This window comes from Notolabrus celidotus, chromosome 21 (genome assembly GCF_009762535.1).
Source record: "Notolabrus celidotus isolate fNotCel1 chromosome 21, fNotCel1.pri, whole genome shotgun sequence".
Lineage (NCBI taxonomy): Eukaryota > Metazoa > Chordata > Actinopteri > Labriformes > Labridae > Notolabrus > Notolabrus celidotus.
This window is the reverse complement of record NC_048292.1, coordinates 6,494,169-6,507,095: the sequence shown is the minus strand read 5'-3', so window position 1 is coordinate 6,507,095 and position 12,927 is coordinate 6,494,169. Positions and strand designations below refer to the sequence as shown.

At 38.7% G+C, this 12,927-nt stretch overlaps 1 protein-coding gene across 1 annotated transcript in view; it reads right to left on the bottom strand.

Annotated features, from left to right (window-relative positions):
• Positions 1–3,860: 3,860 nt before the first annotated feature.
• The window catches only part of kiaa0930 (KIAA0930 ortholog), a 33,815-nt gene continuing 24,748 nt past the window's right edge, over positions 3,861–12,927 (bottom strand). The window contains exons 4-10 of the mRNA XM_034673913.1: positions 10,707–10,784; positions 10,487–10,588; positions 8,359–8,499; positions 7,974–8,162; positions 5,429–5,588; positions 4,635–4,790; positions 3,861–4,384 (exon numbers count right to left, since the gene is read on the bottom strand). Coding sequence (XP_034529804.1) covers positions 4,344–4,384; positions 4,635–4,790; positions 5,429–5,588; positions 7,974–8,162; positions 8,359–8,499; positions 10,487–10,588; positions 10,707–10,784 — 867 coding nt within the window. The 3' untranslated portion in view covers positions 3,861–4,343. The remainder of the gene's footprint in view (positions 4,385–4,634; positions 4,791–5,428; positions 5,589–7,973; positions 8,163–8,358; positions 8,500–10,486; positions 10,589–10,706; positions 10,785–12,927) is intronic.

Here is a 12,927-nt window from a genome sequence, read left to right as displayed (position 1 = left end):
GAAAGTTATTTAAACCTTTCAATGTCATCCCCTAGAGAGGAGGAATGGGATCAGCGCTGTTATAGGAAGTCAAAAGGTTGAACTCTAGATGGCTCATCATCAGGAGAGCAGGAACTGGACAAGTTTATTTCAGAAAACTTTGCTGTAGGTATTAAAAATCTTGTCTTAACAAGTGGAAGTTTTCTTTCGGTGCAACACCAATTAGGAAAGGGTCATTCAAATATTGAGGGTGGACTCAAAGTTCATAAAAACCACTGAAGTTGAAATTTGGTGGCGATTTGTTCTCAGTTTGTTGCGAGAATATGAAATGGGATCAAAGTTGTGATCAATTTTAGACCTTTATCCTCCAGACTCTGATCTAAGTGATGAACAGATTGGGTAAAAGACGTCATCTTTTCTTATAATGTGTATTTTAATAAATAAATACAGGAAAATGTACGTACAGTTTATAAACTAAGCAACAGAAATGACTGATAACATGCACATTAACTGTGTCTGTGTACAAAAGCAGAGATGAAAGCTTGAAACTGTGATGTAAGAACACGTCAACAAAAAGGATTTTAACAAACGAGTTTCAAAAAGGTTCTAAAAGCGTTTTACAGTGCAAACTGTCATTTTGCTCTTATCAAACGTTTCTCCGTTAAAGCCGTCTTTGATATTGATCAGCGTGGATACATTCAGCTGGAGAGACTATCAACTACATCGTCGTCAATAACACTGAAGAGACGAGCGGGGGGAACGACCCGTCTGGACTCAAAGAAGGAAAAGAAGAAGAGGAACGAGTGAAAAATGTCACTTTGAATACGACACAGACGAATGAAATCAAAAGACAGTGCAGACTGAGTTTGATCGAGGATGGCTTCGTCTCTGAGTGCAATCAAAAGCTGATAATAACTGATCAATAAGAACAACAACAGCTGACTTCAGCTCCTCTCTGACTGAAGAGTAAGTGTAAGAATTCTTCTCCTTCATTAAATGTTGAGAAAAATAACACTAAAACCTTCCCTAACATCTGTTTTAAATGTTCCACATGTGGATTCATCTCTTCATTTATTAAAAGTTCAAATATTTTCAGTTTGTCCATCTTGCACCATGGAGACTTGTGATGGGCATTTCCAAAATGTAACACTTTAAGTGTCATTAATTAACATTATAATGTTAACTCTTAAACTGTGCGTTAGAAAAAGAAAATACTGCGATTCATTTTCAGTAATACTTATAACAAGAAATCACTCTATCATTTTTATTGAAAGCTAAAAATGAGTAATTTTTGAGTAATTTTAAAATACAAAAAATAAAAAACAAACAGAGAAATGCTCATCACAAGTTCCAAAAAAAGTTCCCAAAGTTTTTTTTTTCCTGAATAAGATGCCAATTTACACAAAAATGTCCAAATCTGTGAAATACAATCAAACACTTCTGCAGAAAAATAAATTAAATTAAAAATTTTGACAAAATTAAACAATTTTAGATCAAATAAAAAGCTTACATATGTGTGTACAATTATTCTCAGAATATTATCAGTTATTTAATAAGTGCCCATCTCCTTGTGTTAATATTGTTTTAGGAAAAAAACATTGAAGATACTATTAATAATAAATTTATAATTATACTTTTTTAAATTTTTTAAATTTCTAATAAAAACTACAGCTTATCCTTCAAATTGTGGTATTGGTTGTCAAAAGTATTAGCATAACTTTTGAGTATAAGTTTAATTTGTTAAAGGAGCAAAGTTTGATTATAAGGATAAATTCAAAATATTAGAACTATTGAAATATCACAGATATGGTTATATTCAAGTAAGAGTTTTACTACATTTTTAAGAAAATATTTCACCAATTTTTTGTCAGTTTGATTATGTCAACAATGAAAACATTTTTGTATTATTGAGCACAGACACACAAATTTATGTTATTGTCACATTTATGAAAATGAAGATCTCACTTTGGGAACTTCTGACAGACTTTAACTTTTTAAACTTTTTTTATATTTTAAAGATACATTTTAGTTGCAGCTCATGTCGAGTTATTTCTACTTTTACTCACAGACATGTTTCGAGTTTGACGTCTCTTAATGATTACCTAATCTTTGGAGCCTCGGCTGGTTGTTTCTAAAAAAAGATAAAGAAAATAAAAGTTGAATTTAAATGAAGATGAGGAGGAAAAAAAAAGACATTGAAGTAACGTCGAGTCAGATTTAAGGCTTCAGGAGCACAGAGGGAGGAAAAACAAGACAAGTCACGATAACATCAACAAACATCTGTGTCCACATGTGGATCCCATCAGGACGCTTCTGTCTGAAGCTTCCTGTTTTCTTCTTACGTCAGTTTCCCTTTAAATTGAAAGCATCTTCACTTTTGTTGGTTTTTCAAGTCTCTTCCAGTTTGTGAGTCGCAGTTTTTTTAAACATAGCCGGTAAAAAGTCCGAGCTGGGTTATTGTGAGTTCTTTTCTTTCATGTGTGTGTGTGTGTGTGTGTGTGTGTGTGTGTGTTAACTCCTCGAGAGTGTGAAGCTGTGTGTACAGTAGGGACAACACACAGCAGAGCCCAGGTGTTTAACTGAAGGTGGTCAGTCGGTCAGGTCGGGGTCTCATCGATCTGGAGTCGGTTTTTATGGTTTAAATTCCAAACCAGCAAAAATAATCTGAAACTTCAAATCCCTTTTTGTCTTTATTAACATTTATCATTTTAATGACTGAACTTAGTCTGTTATAGAAGTGTTTATGGATATCATACGTCTAAAAATAACTTTCTGGACATATAAATAAGTATTGAATAATTTTCAATAATCATACTCTTTATTTTTTTTATTTTATTATTGTTCCTGATTTCTAAAATTCACTAATTTCTTCTTTTTTTTTTAAATTTAGTGTTCAGAGAAAAATAGAAAAATGTTAAATTAATTTCCTTGATATTTGCTTTAATAAGTGCCAGCCTCATTTTACTTAAACTCTATAACAGAAAAAATATTAAGTGTTATATATAACAGTTCTTTTAATTTTAGATGATGCACTCTCCTCCAATTTTAAACCAAATAAAAAAATATTTTTTATGAACATCAAAAATATGAGTGCAAAACCAAACGATTAATTAAAATGTTAATTAAAAAAAAAAGGAAAATAAATTGATTTGTGATTTTCCCAATAAGAAATTAAACCTTTTAATTCTAGGGAATATTTGAATTACATTTCTTGTTTTAACACTTTTTAATGTTATTTTAATTTTAGTTAAACATTAATGTTAAATTCAAACTTTCTCATTTTAAAGGTTACAATTCTTAATTTGCTATTTGAGTTCATTTTGAACATTTTTCAGACAAACTAGCACACTAAAATTCAGAGTTTAGATAAATAATTGTTTGTTTTTCTCACTGGATAAGTAACTTAGAAATAAATCATTGAAATAATAATTTTAAAATAACTTCCTTTCAGTGAGCAGTGATATATTGTCTTCAAAACATGTCGTTTATGGTCTTTATACGTTTCAAAAAACTGTGAGGATGCATAACTATTGTAACACATTTGTATAAAAGCAGATTTGAATAATTATAACTGTAATCTCAGCATAATTATAAGTAGATTATAAAACTTTAACATTTAAGATAAAAGACTCTTTGAAAGGTTTGAAATGTTCTTGTAGTCGTTATTTTACGCCCATAAAATAAACTAGAAGTCAACGTTTAGATGAATACTTGTTGTTCCAGATATATTTGAGACATTAGGTAACTCTGTTGATTAATATATAAAAATAATGTTACTGTTATATTGTGATTTATGATGCAGTTTCTGACCTGTAGAAAAGAACCAAGTGATTTGACCCCGCCTGGTTAAGTAAGTGAAGCAGTCTACACAAACTGATTCCTCTGGTTTAAAAAAAAACAAACATACTTTTTTTATTTGAAACATGTCAGACGAAGAATCCCTTTGACATCCCGTCTTCGTAGACAAATTAAAACAAATAAAGAAACTCCACGAGGTCCACGACGAGTCCAACAAAAACAGAAACGTGTCTTTAAAAGCAGAAACCTTCAGTCAAGGCGTCTCAGTGAGTAAAGCAGCAGATATTTACAAGAATCACACATTCTTCAACTTCCTCCTCCTACTTCCTGTCAGCCAATGCCTGTTCACGCTGAGGTCATGTGACCCTGGAGACGCTCCAGGTCACAGCGGGAAACTGAAAAGAAGAAGAGGCACTTCCTGAATGGCTGGTTTGTTTGTTTGTTTGTTGGTGGTGGTCTCCTCTGTCGTTTGGTTGTTGTTCTCAGTGTGGACACCGGGGGGCGCTGCTGCTGTGGCCTGATGCAGGAGGCACTTTGTAGAGAGGCTCTGAGGGAGTCAGGCTCTGCTATGTCATCAGGATGGGCTTCTGCCGAACCTCCAGGATGTCTGAATGGCAAAATGAAAACACACACACACACACAGAAACAGAATTCAAGTTGTGACATGATGCTGCATGAACTGCTCAAGCTGTGTTTTACTATGAAAGATAAGAACAGCATGAACAAAGACCGTATGAAGTCAAGCCTTAGAAAACACCTTTATCGGGTACTTAATCTTCCCACTTTAGTTCTGCTGCCCTTATGAAGGATGTACAGTGTGTGTGAGTGAGTGAGTGTGTGTGTGTGTGACCTCTGACCTGCAGTGATGCGGTGCAGCGGCAGCGTGACGTAGGTCAGGTGTGAGTACAGCAGGAAGTAGTCTTCAGTCCGGTTCAGTTTGAGCCAGGATCCGACCAGAGAGCGCCCGGTCCCCGAGAGAGAGCGTGAGCGCAGGTTAGTGGCCGTGTGAAGATCTGCAGCACAGGAAACAGACTCGTCATCCACATCTGCATCACATTATTACTGACTGATGATGTTTATTCGCTGTTTGGTTAGAATTGAGTATGTGTCAGGAATTCTTTGAATGAAAAATGAAAGAAGAAAAACTTTAAAACATAAATTCTGGGGACGCTGGTGGCCTAGCGGTCCAAGTGCCCTACATACAGAGGCTACAGTCCTTGTCACAGGGGTCGCCAGTTCGATTCCTGGCCGGTTGACTATTTCCTGCATGTCTTCCCCCACTCTCTACTCCCCACATTTCCTGTCTCTCTTCAGCTGTCCTATCAAATAAAGGCAAAAAGGCCAAAAAATATAACTTAAAATAAAAAACCTAATTTCTGGGTCAAACTGAAGCTCATCACTCTAAAATCATCTTAAAATATTGACCAAAATATAAATCAACTTCTCCAGAAGGATTATAATTGACAAAAATAATTCATCAGTGGCTTTAAATGACACTCTGATTACAGTCTAAAGTCCTTCCAGCTCCTTCTACTGGCTGCAGCGTTCATTACAGCCCCAAAAACATGAACACCTCCTCGCCTGCTCTCAGACTCTGTCCTATAACTCTCATTAAGTGTTTGAAACCCTGACTTTGTGTTCCAGTTCTTACCCTCGTCATCCTCCTCCCTGAAGAACTCCTCACTGTCGTTGGCTGAGTGAGACTTCTTCATCTCTGCGATTCGGTTTCGGGGCACTTTACGTCTGAGCGACGGAGAGAAGAAGGAGGGGCGGTTCCTCTCTGGAGTAGGAGGAGTGCTGAATGACGTCACCTGGAGTTAGACAACATGTTATTGTACTGACAGACGCATAATAACCACTTAACACTGAGGACTGGGACTACATCAACTCACCTCCATTTAATCCTACTGTCTACTTCTACTCCACTACATCTCGGAGTCTAATATCTAATCTTTATTGTTCTCTACTTTCAGTTACTCACTTTCCTCCACCCTCTTTCTGTCCAGTGAAAACCTTGCATCATGAAATCATGAATCATGTAAGAAAGCTTAGAGCTAGCAGAGACAGGACGCCTGTAGGACGACTCCTGCAGGAACACAACCAGTTAGGATGAGTTCATTATTACACACTTACTATTTAACCCCTTGAAAACCATGTATCTCCGAATGAAGAAATGTTAAATTCTGGTGATAAAAAAGGGCTAACTGTTTCTTAGTGTGGCCTTCTCAAAAAACTGAAAGAAACATTTTCTCTTTGTCACTTAAAATCAGTTCTCAATTCATTATTTTTTCCTTAACTAGAAGTTTCAGAGTGTTTCACATACTGGACTCTGATTGGCCAAATCCTACAGGTGCTGTAAATCCAGAGATAACAGATGAGCGACTTTGCCACAGTGTCAACAGGCAGCTGTAAAACATGTCAAACTCCTTTCCACAGATTGATTTGATTTGACGTGTGTGGTCAGTTTGTCCCCTGGTGTTGAATGAGAATCAATCAATTGTTGTTATCGTGGTTTGACCAATCAGAATCAAGTATTTAACACAGCTGGGTTATAATCCACTTGGAACAATGGTCAACTGATGGCCAGATATGTCTGCTGAAGAAACACTATCATTTCTTGGTTCAATACATCCCTCAGAAGAGCGCCCGTTCATCTGATTGTGGTGAGTCTCAGCTTCACTGTAAACAGTAAGTTACACAGAGGCTTCACTCTGGCTCTTCAGCTGTTTGAGCCAGAGAAAAGAAACTGATTTTCTTGTGATCAACGGGTCTTAAAGCTGCTGTTGGTAGGAATGGTGTAAAAAGCGTTACTTTGTTTTCTGCTAGGTTTGGAGAAAAGGTCATAATGCCCATCGGTACTCATGGGTAAGTGGAGTAATTTGAGACTATTGTGAAATCTCTGCGTTTTCCAATGCCTTTGTATCAAGCAATCTTTTTATTCCCCTTGTTCCCGTTATGACGGACCAATCATAGCTAATCTCCAATCCTCTGTCCTGATTGGTTAAGGGGCGGCCCCTACTACGTCCTCTGATTGGTTATGAGTCCGGCACTATCATGACTTCACACGCCGATCTGTGTTGGGGGGCTAAGAGGAAATCTGGTTGGGAGGGATAGTGTTGACATTTGAAGTCCCTCTCTCTGAACAGATGTTTACTCTGTGACTACCAACAGCAGCTTTAAGTTCCCTGAAATAACAACATCATGGTGCATTTTTTAAAGTCCAGATTTTTCAGGTCTGTCCTCAAGAGAAGAAAATAACTTTTAAAATGTTTGTTTGTTGAACAAAGGTCCAATCCATCATTTCTGATGCATTCCAGAAAGTCAGGAAATCTAAATGCAGATTGTCTTTAGTTACACAGGATCAGGCAAATTTGTGTCTCAGTAGAAATGTTTGATCTAGACTGTTAGCCATGCAGATATACTGCTGAAAGGCGCCAGGATGTCTTATAGTGGATTGTGTTCTGCCTGCTTTTGCTCTCCAAACAGACACCATAGCCTGCCGATATCTCATTGGTCGATGCTACTTGAACTATAAACGTATCACAAACAGAAGCCAGGAAACTCTTCATACTAAATCCAGGAGTACCCCTGAGTACAGATTACACACTTTTACCTAGAATCTGTAAATACAGATTTATTTTCTATCTTTTTAGCCTAATCCCGCTCCAACCTCTATCAGTAATCCAGTTTTCTCTGCTCTCACAAAATCAGATTGATTGTTTTTTTAATCTGAATTTTTTTTATTTGCAGCACAAATAAATAAATCAAAGTGTCATTTCATGGTGACATAAGAGGGTCCATCAGACGTCTGTGAGACGCATCTGGAGGTCTGACTGATCAATGATTCATGATCCCGTCCAGCAGCATTAATTATTGATCATGACCTGATTTCACGTCTTTGTATGGAGCTCATTGAAGCTTTGTGCTGCTGAGCTGGGGGTTTTCTCTTCTGCTGCTAGACACAATAAAAAACAGGAGGAAGTGAAAAAAGAACTTCTCCTTAGTTAAGCTCTGAAAGCTGCTCCAACTTTTGAGAAGTCTGGAGTTTACACAATGAAAATATATCCGTCAGTAGGGAAAGCCCAGCATTGTGGATTTTTAGGATTTGTTTAAACAATACAGAAGATTTTATTTCAAAACTACTAAAATTAAAACTGTCTTCTAATAAAACCCAAATAATCCAACTGTCTCCTCACCCTCTCGTGGATGGGGGAAACCTGGTCCTCCTCTGTCCCACAGGGGGAGGTGTCACCTGTGGGCACCCTGCTGACGGCCATCTCTGCGTGACCTTTGCCCTGTGGTCCCTTCATCCTCACGAACTCCATGTTGTTGTATTTGTAGAAGCCGAAAGACATCCGCTGCGCCATCTTAGCCGCAACACTCACCTAGAGCCAAACAAATGAAGGAATCCTCACACGTCAGCAAAAACACATGAACCAACAGCTGGTGGAAGAAGCTGGATATTCCACAATTATGCAGACTTATAATTCTGTAATGCATGACAGCAAGATGTTGACCATGGGATAAGAGCTTTGCAAAGAGATTTGCACTGGCCCTGAGCACGAGGTTGCAGCTTCTTACCCGGTTGTCGTAGACCTTCTTCAGGGCCTCGTAGCGGATCGACCCCTGGAAGATGACGCCCTGGAAGGTGTTGCTTTTGTCGCTCGCCACCAGCTCCACACACACCATCTCCCCCTCGCCCACCGTCATGTCACTGAACACCTACACAAAAAAATACATATTACTTTTCCTGCAAAGACGATCATTGGCTGCTTTCATTATTTCAACAAACAACCCTAAAGTTCCCTGAAGGTTGCATGACGGTGGCAAATTTCCCTCATCTTTTTATGTCTCAAAGGAACCTTTGGCTTCACACAAACAGAGAGAGAGAGAGAGTGAATGCCCGTTGGCTGCTTCAGCTGGCATTGACTTGTTTGGCCGAGAACACAGTAAGCAGTTTTTTCTCGCTTCTGAGCACCAAAAAGCGCTCATTGATTTCCTCCCAGGAGAGAAATCTCTGCTATCTGGCGTTTTTCCCCGCAGTAGCCCTATAAAACGAGGTGTTATAGCAGGAGCTTGTTTTTAAAATGGAGTGAAAGGCACAGAGTCACACTTCATTACACCGACCGCATCGACTCGATGTGCTCACCTACCGGGAGGAAAACACTGTCAGCTTCTGTGGAGTCCGACCGCATGGAGTAACAGCTTCATTACTAACCTCTTCTTTCCACAGACGGTCCATTTGTTTAAAGAAAACCTTACATTTGATTACTTCACTGTTTGTGTTCCTTTCAGTTTAACATGCCGTATGTCGTCGTTTTCGGGACATGTTGGGCTTCAAATGTCTAGAAAATGTCAACCGTAGAAGATATATTCAGACCTTCTGCTCAAGTAAAAGCAGCTCTTCAACTGGGCAGAACTGCACAGTAAAAGTTAAAGCCCTGCAAAGACATTTCAAGCAAATCAACAATGTGTACAACAAAGTGCAGAGGACCAAGTATAGAGCCGTGAGGCACACCAGAATCACAAATGTGAGTAGTTGCCAGTTTGTTATTCATCCATACAAAACCAGATGAACATGGAGCTTCTTTCAACAAGGAGTGAAAACAACAATGTTCACTCCTGTACAGAAAACAGCTGCATCAGCCATAACCTTCTAAACACAGACATGTGAAGCTTATGTGTTGAAAGGAAGGAAAAACGGGTGATTGTTCTGATGTGAACAAAGTCAGAGTATCTCCTAAACTGATGCTCTTGTGGGGTGTTCCTGGTCTGCAGGGATCAGTACCTACCAAAAGTGGAATAAGGAAGGAAAACGGGTGAATTGGAGATAGGGTCATGGGCGACCAAGGCTCATGTTTGGAGTAAAATCTGATCTGACAGAAGAGCTACTGGAGCTCAAACTGCTGGAAAAGCAAATGCTGGTTCTGGAGCTGGGTAGCCTCAGGCCAGTCATGGTGCTCATGCTGACCCCTGTCCACCACTGAAAGCTCATACAATGGACGTGTGAGCTTCAGAACTGGACTATAGTGCAATTGAAGACTCAGAGGAATCTGACATGTTCAAGGTGTTGACTTGGTCTCTAACTTCCCCAGATCTCAATCTTTGGAACGTGCCAAACAAACAAGTCCAATCCATGGAAGTCCCACCTCACAAATTCTAGGACTTAAAGGATCTGCTGCTCACGTCTTGGTGCCAGATACCACAGCACACCTTCAGAGTCCATTACTCATCAGGTCAGGATTGTTATGGACCTGACCTGACGAGAGGGGGGCTACACAATGTTAGGTTGGTAGTCATAATGTTATGGCTGATTGGTGCATTTTGGTATTTTTCTAGGACTTCTTTTATGATCTGACTTGAACGTTTTATTCTGTTCTAGAAACGTATTTTTAATATTTTTATCTGGAGCTTTATGTGCCTAAATGTTTCTTATGCTAAGAGTTAGATGTAGTGTCTTGACTGTGATTGTAGCCGCCAGTATAATGACTTGCAAAGGGTTGATACAGTATCTATTTATCTACATCATCTACAACCAGTAAATGTAGGAAAGTAAAAAGTGCCATATTTACACATGAGATGCTGCAACAAGGAATTATGGAGTTGCATACAATAGAAATACTTTAGTACAAGTACCCAGAAATATCAGGACAGTCTAGACCAGCACTTTGGCTCATAAAGGGTTAAAATAAGTCATAGCAGCAGTTACCTCCTCAAAGTTGTCGATCATGAAGAAGATGTTCGGGTAGCTCATCTTGGACTCCTCTCCTTTGCTGTCCATGGCGTGTTTGCTGGGCGACGCGAACACTTCCTGAGTGAATAAAGACCAACAGCTTCATGAGCCCCGCTGTGATTAATGAGGCTGCTGTTGAGTTAAATAGAGAGCAGCTCTGGTGTCATGACAGAATATGTGAGGTGGGATTTCTAACCTGACATTTCTTCTTGTGGATGTGGATATCTCCTGCGTCTGAGCGCGTGCAGACCGCACAAGTCACCACGTAGTCCAACTGGGAATCAAGGGAGTTTTCAGGTTATTGCAGGCATTAGTGACCAAATTAAAACTCAAAGACTCCATCTGTAGAAGTGCCATGATTATTAGCTTCTGTTTTCAGTTCCTACTTGCAGAGGGAAGCAGTCAGGACACATTTAGGTCTTACAACTCTTTTATTGCCACAGCAAAAGCAACATAATGCAGTTGCTTTTGTTAAAAAGGTTAATTACAAACAAAAGAAGTGTTACTGTTTTACAACACAAAGTGAGGCAAAACACCAAACAAGGGCTGCCTGTAAATGCTGCTCAAATCAATAAATGAATATAATAAAATGGAAACTCTACAAATTAAATTATCACTCCACATGAGCTGAATATAAGTATTGATTTTGTATTAATGAGCTCCTGTTTTCATTCATATCATTGCCAAACCTTAAAATGTCATTGAAGCAAACATCCTAAAATATGTCATAGAAAGTTGGTAGTGCATTGTATTGATATCGTTCTGTCAACATACTTCATGTGTCTCAACTTGCGACAGAAAAAACTCAAACTATTTAACTTTTCTTCAATCACACCAGATCTTATTAAAAGATTGGCTTCATAAGGAGGTGGCTCTGAAAAACTCCTTGGTCATTGCTCATATACAACAGGAACACTACCTAACTTCAAGGTTCCAGGATTGTTTATGTCATGGTATCTCAAGCGCAAATACGTATTACATTATTAATATATTATGGAGATAACCAATGTCCAAATGCACCATGGGGCCTTGGTACATGCCTGCTGTTAACACAGAGGAAGAATTCAGTGTGCATGTCTACAGATAAAACATCACAAAGTTGTTGCACGACATACATCTGAAATAAATCAGCACATCATCGGCATACAGATATATTTTATTATTAATTAGAATTATTACAGGTTCAATTATATTGTTTTAATGTTAAAACCTTGTTGATTAAATGTTAAATTTGTACACCAGAAATATAACAGCACATAATTTGCATTAGTACAATTGTGATAGCAGTTGTATTTGGGTTTAATATTAAAGGTGACATATAACGCTTTTTTCATCAATATATATTGGTCTAAGAGGTCCCCAAAACATGTCTTTAAAGTTTATGCTCAAAAAAACACTTTGAAATCAGATTTTGGTCTGCCTGAAGAACCCTCTTCTTCAGCCCTGCTCAGAACACTCTGTTTTCTCTCTGACCACGCCCCCTCAGGAAGTGGATGTGGCCTCGGCTCTCCAGCACGTTGATCTAATGTTTACATGTTGGCTGAATATACACGGCTGCTCACAGATAGCGTTACTTCAACCCTCTGAATCTGATCCAGAATCTGATCCTGACGGAGAGGCGCCTGTAGCAGGACCTTTCGGAACGATTGGTCACAGATTTAGTGTTTCTTGTTGTTTTATTTATCAGTATGTCGACGTGTGTCTTGGTACACAGCTACGAACATGTAGCTATGTGGCTATGCTAACTAGCGCTAGCACTTATCCATGATAAATAAAAATCATCCACTAGATCTTCAAATCTGCAGGCCTGGGGAGTAAAACCGACCTTTACCAGAAAGGCAGTGGGACCTTTTATGAAGGATTGGTCACAGATTCTGTGTTTCTTGTTGTTTTATTTGTCAGTATGTTGACGTGTGTCTTGGTTCACAGCTACAGCTACGACATGTAGCTATGTAGCTATGCTAACTAGCGCTAGCACTTATCCTTGATAAATAAAAATCATCCACTAGATCTTCAAATCTGCAGACGTGGGGAGTAAAACTGACCTTTGTGTTTATTAAGACAGCCTACAATTAGCATGCCTCCCTCCTAAGCTCCTTGTTAGCACACGTGTGCAGGTAATGAAAAACGGAGAGGGGATTCAGTATTATTTTATACAGTCTATGGGCTGAACAAGCTCCGAGCTCTGACTCTGTTACAGACAGGATATTGTTGTTATGTAACAAAAACACGGAAGTCTGAAACGGCTCGTTTCACACACATTTACAGAAAGGTGGAGAAATCTAAACAGGGGCGGAATGGATTTTTTTCATTCTCAAGGGGTTTGTAGACATGCCAGGGAAACATATTTCAGGTAGAGAACCATTAAAAAGTCCATTTTGCATGATATGTCACCTTTAAGAACTTGGTCAAATAAA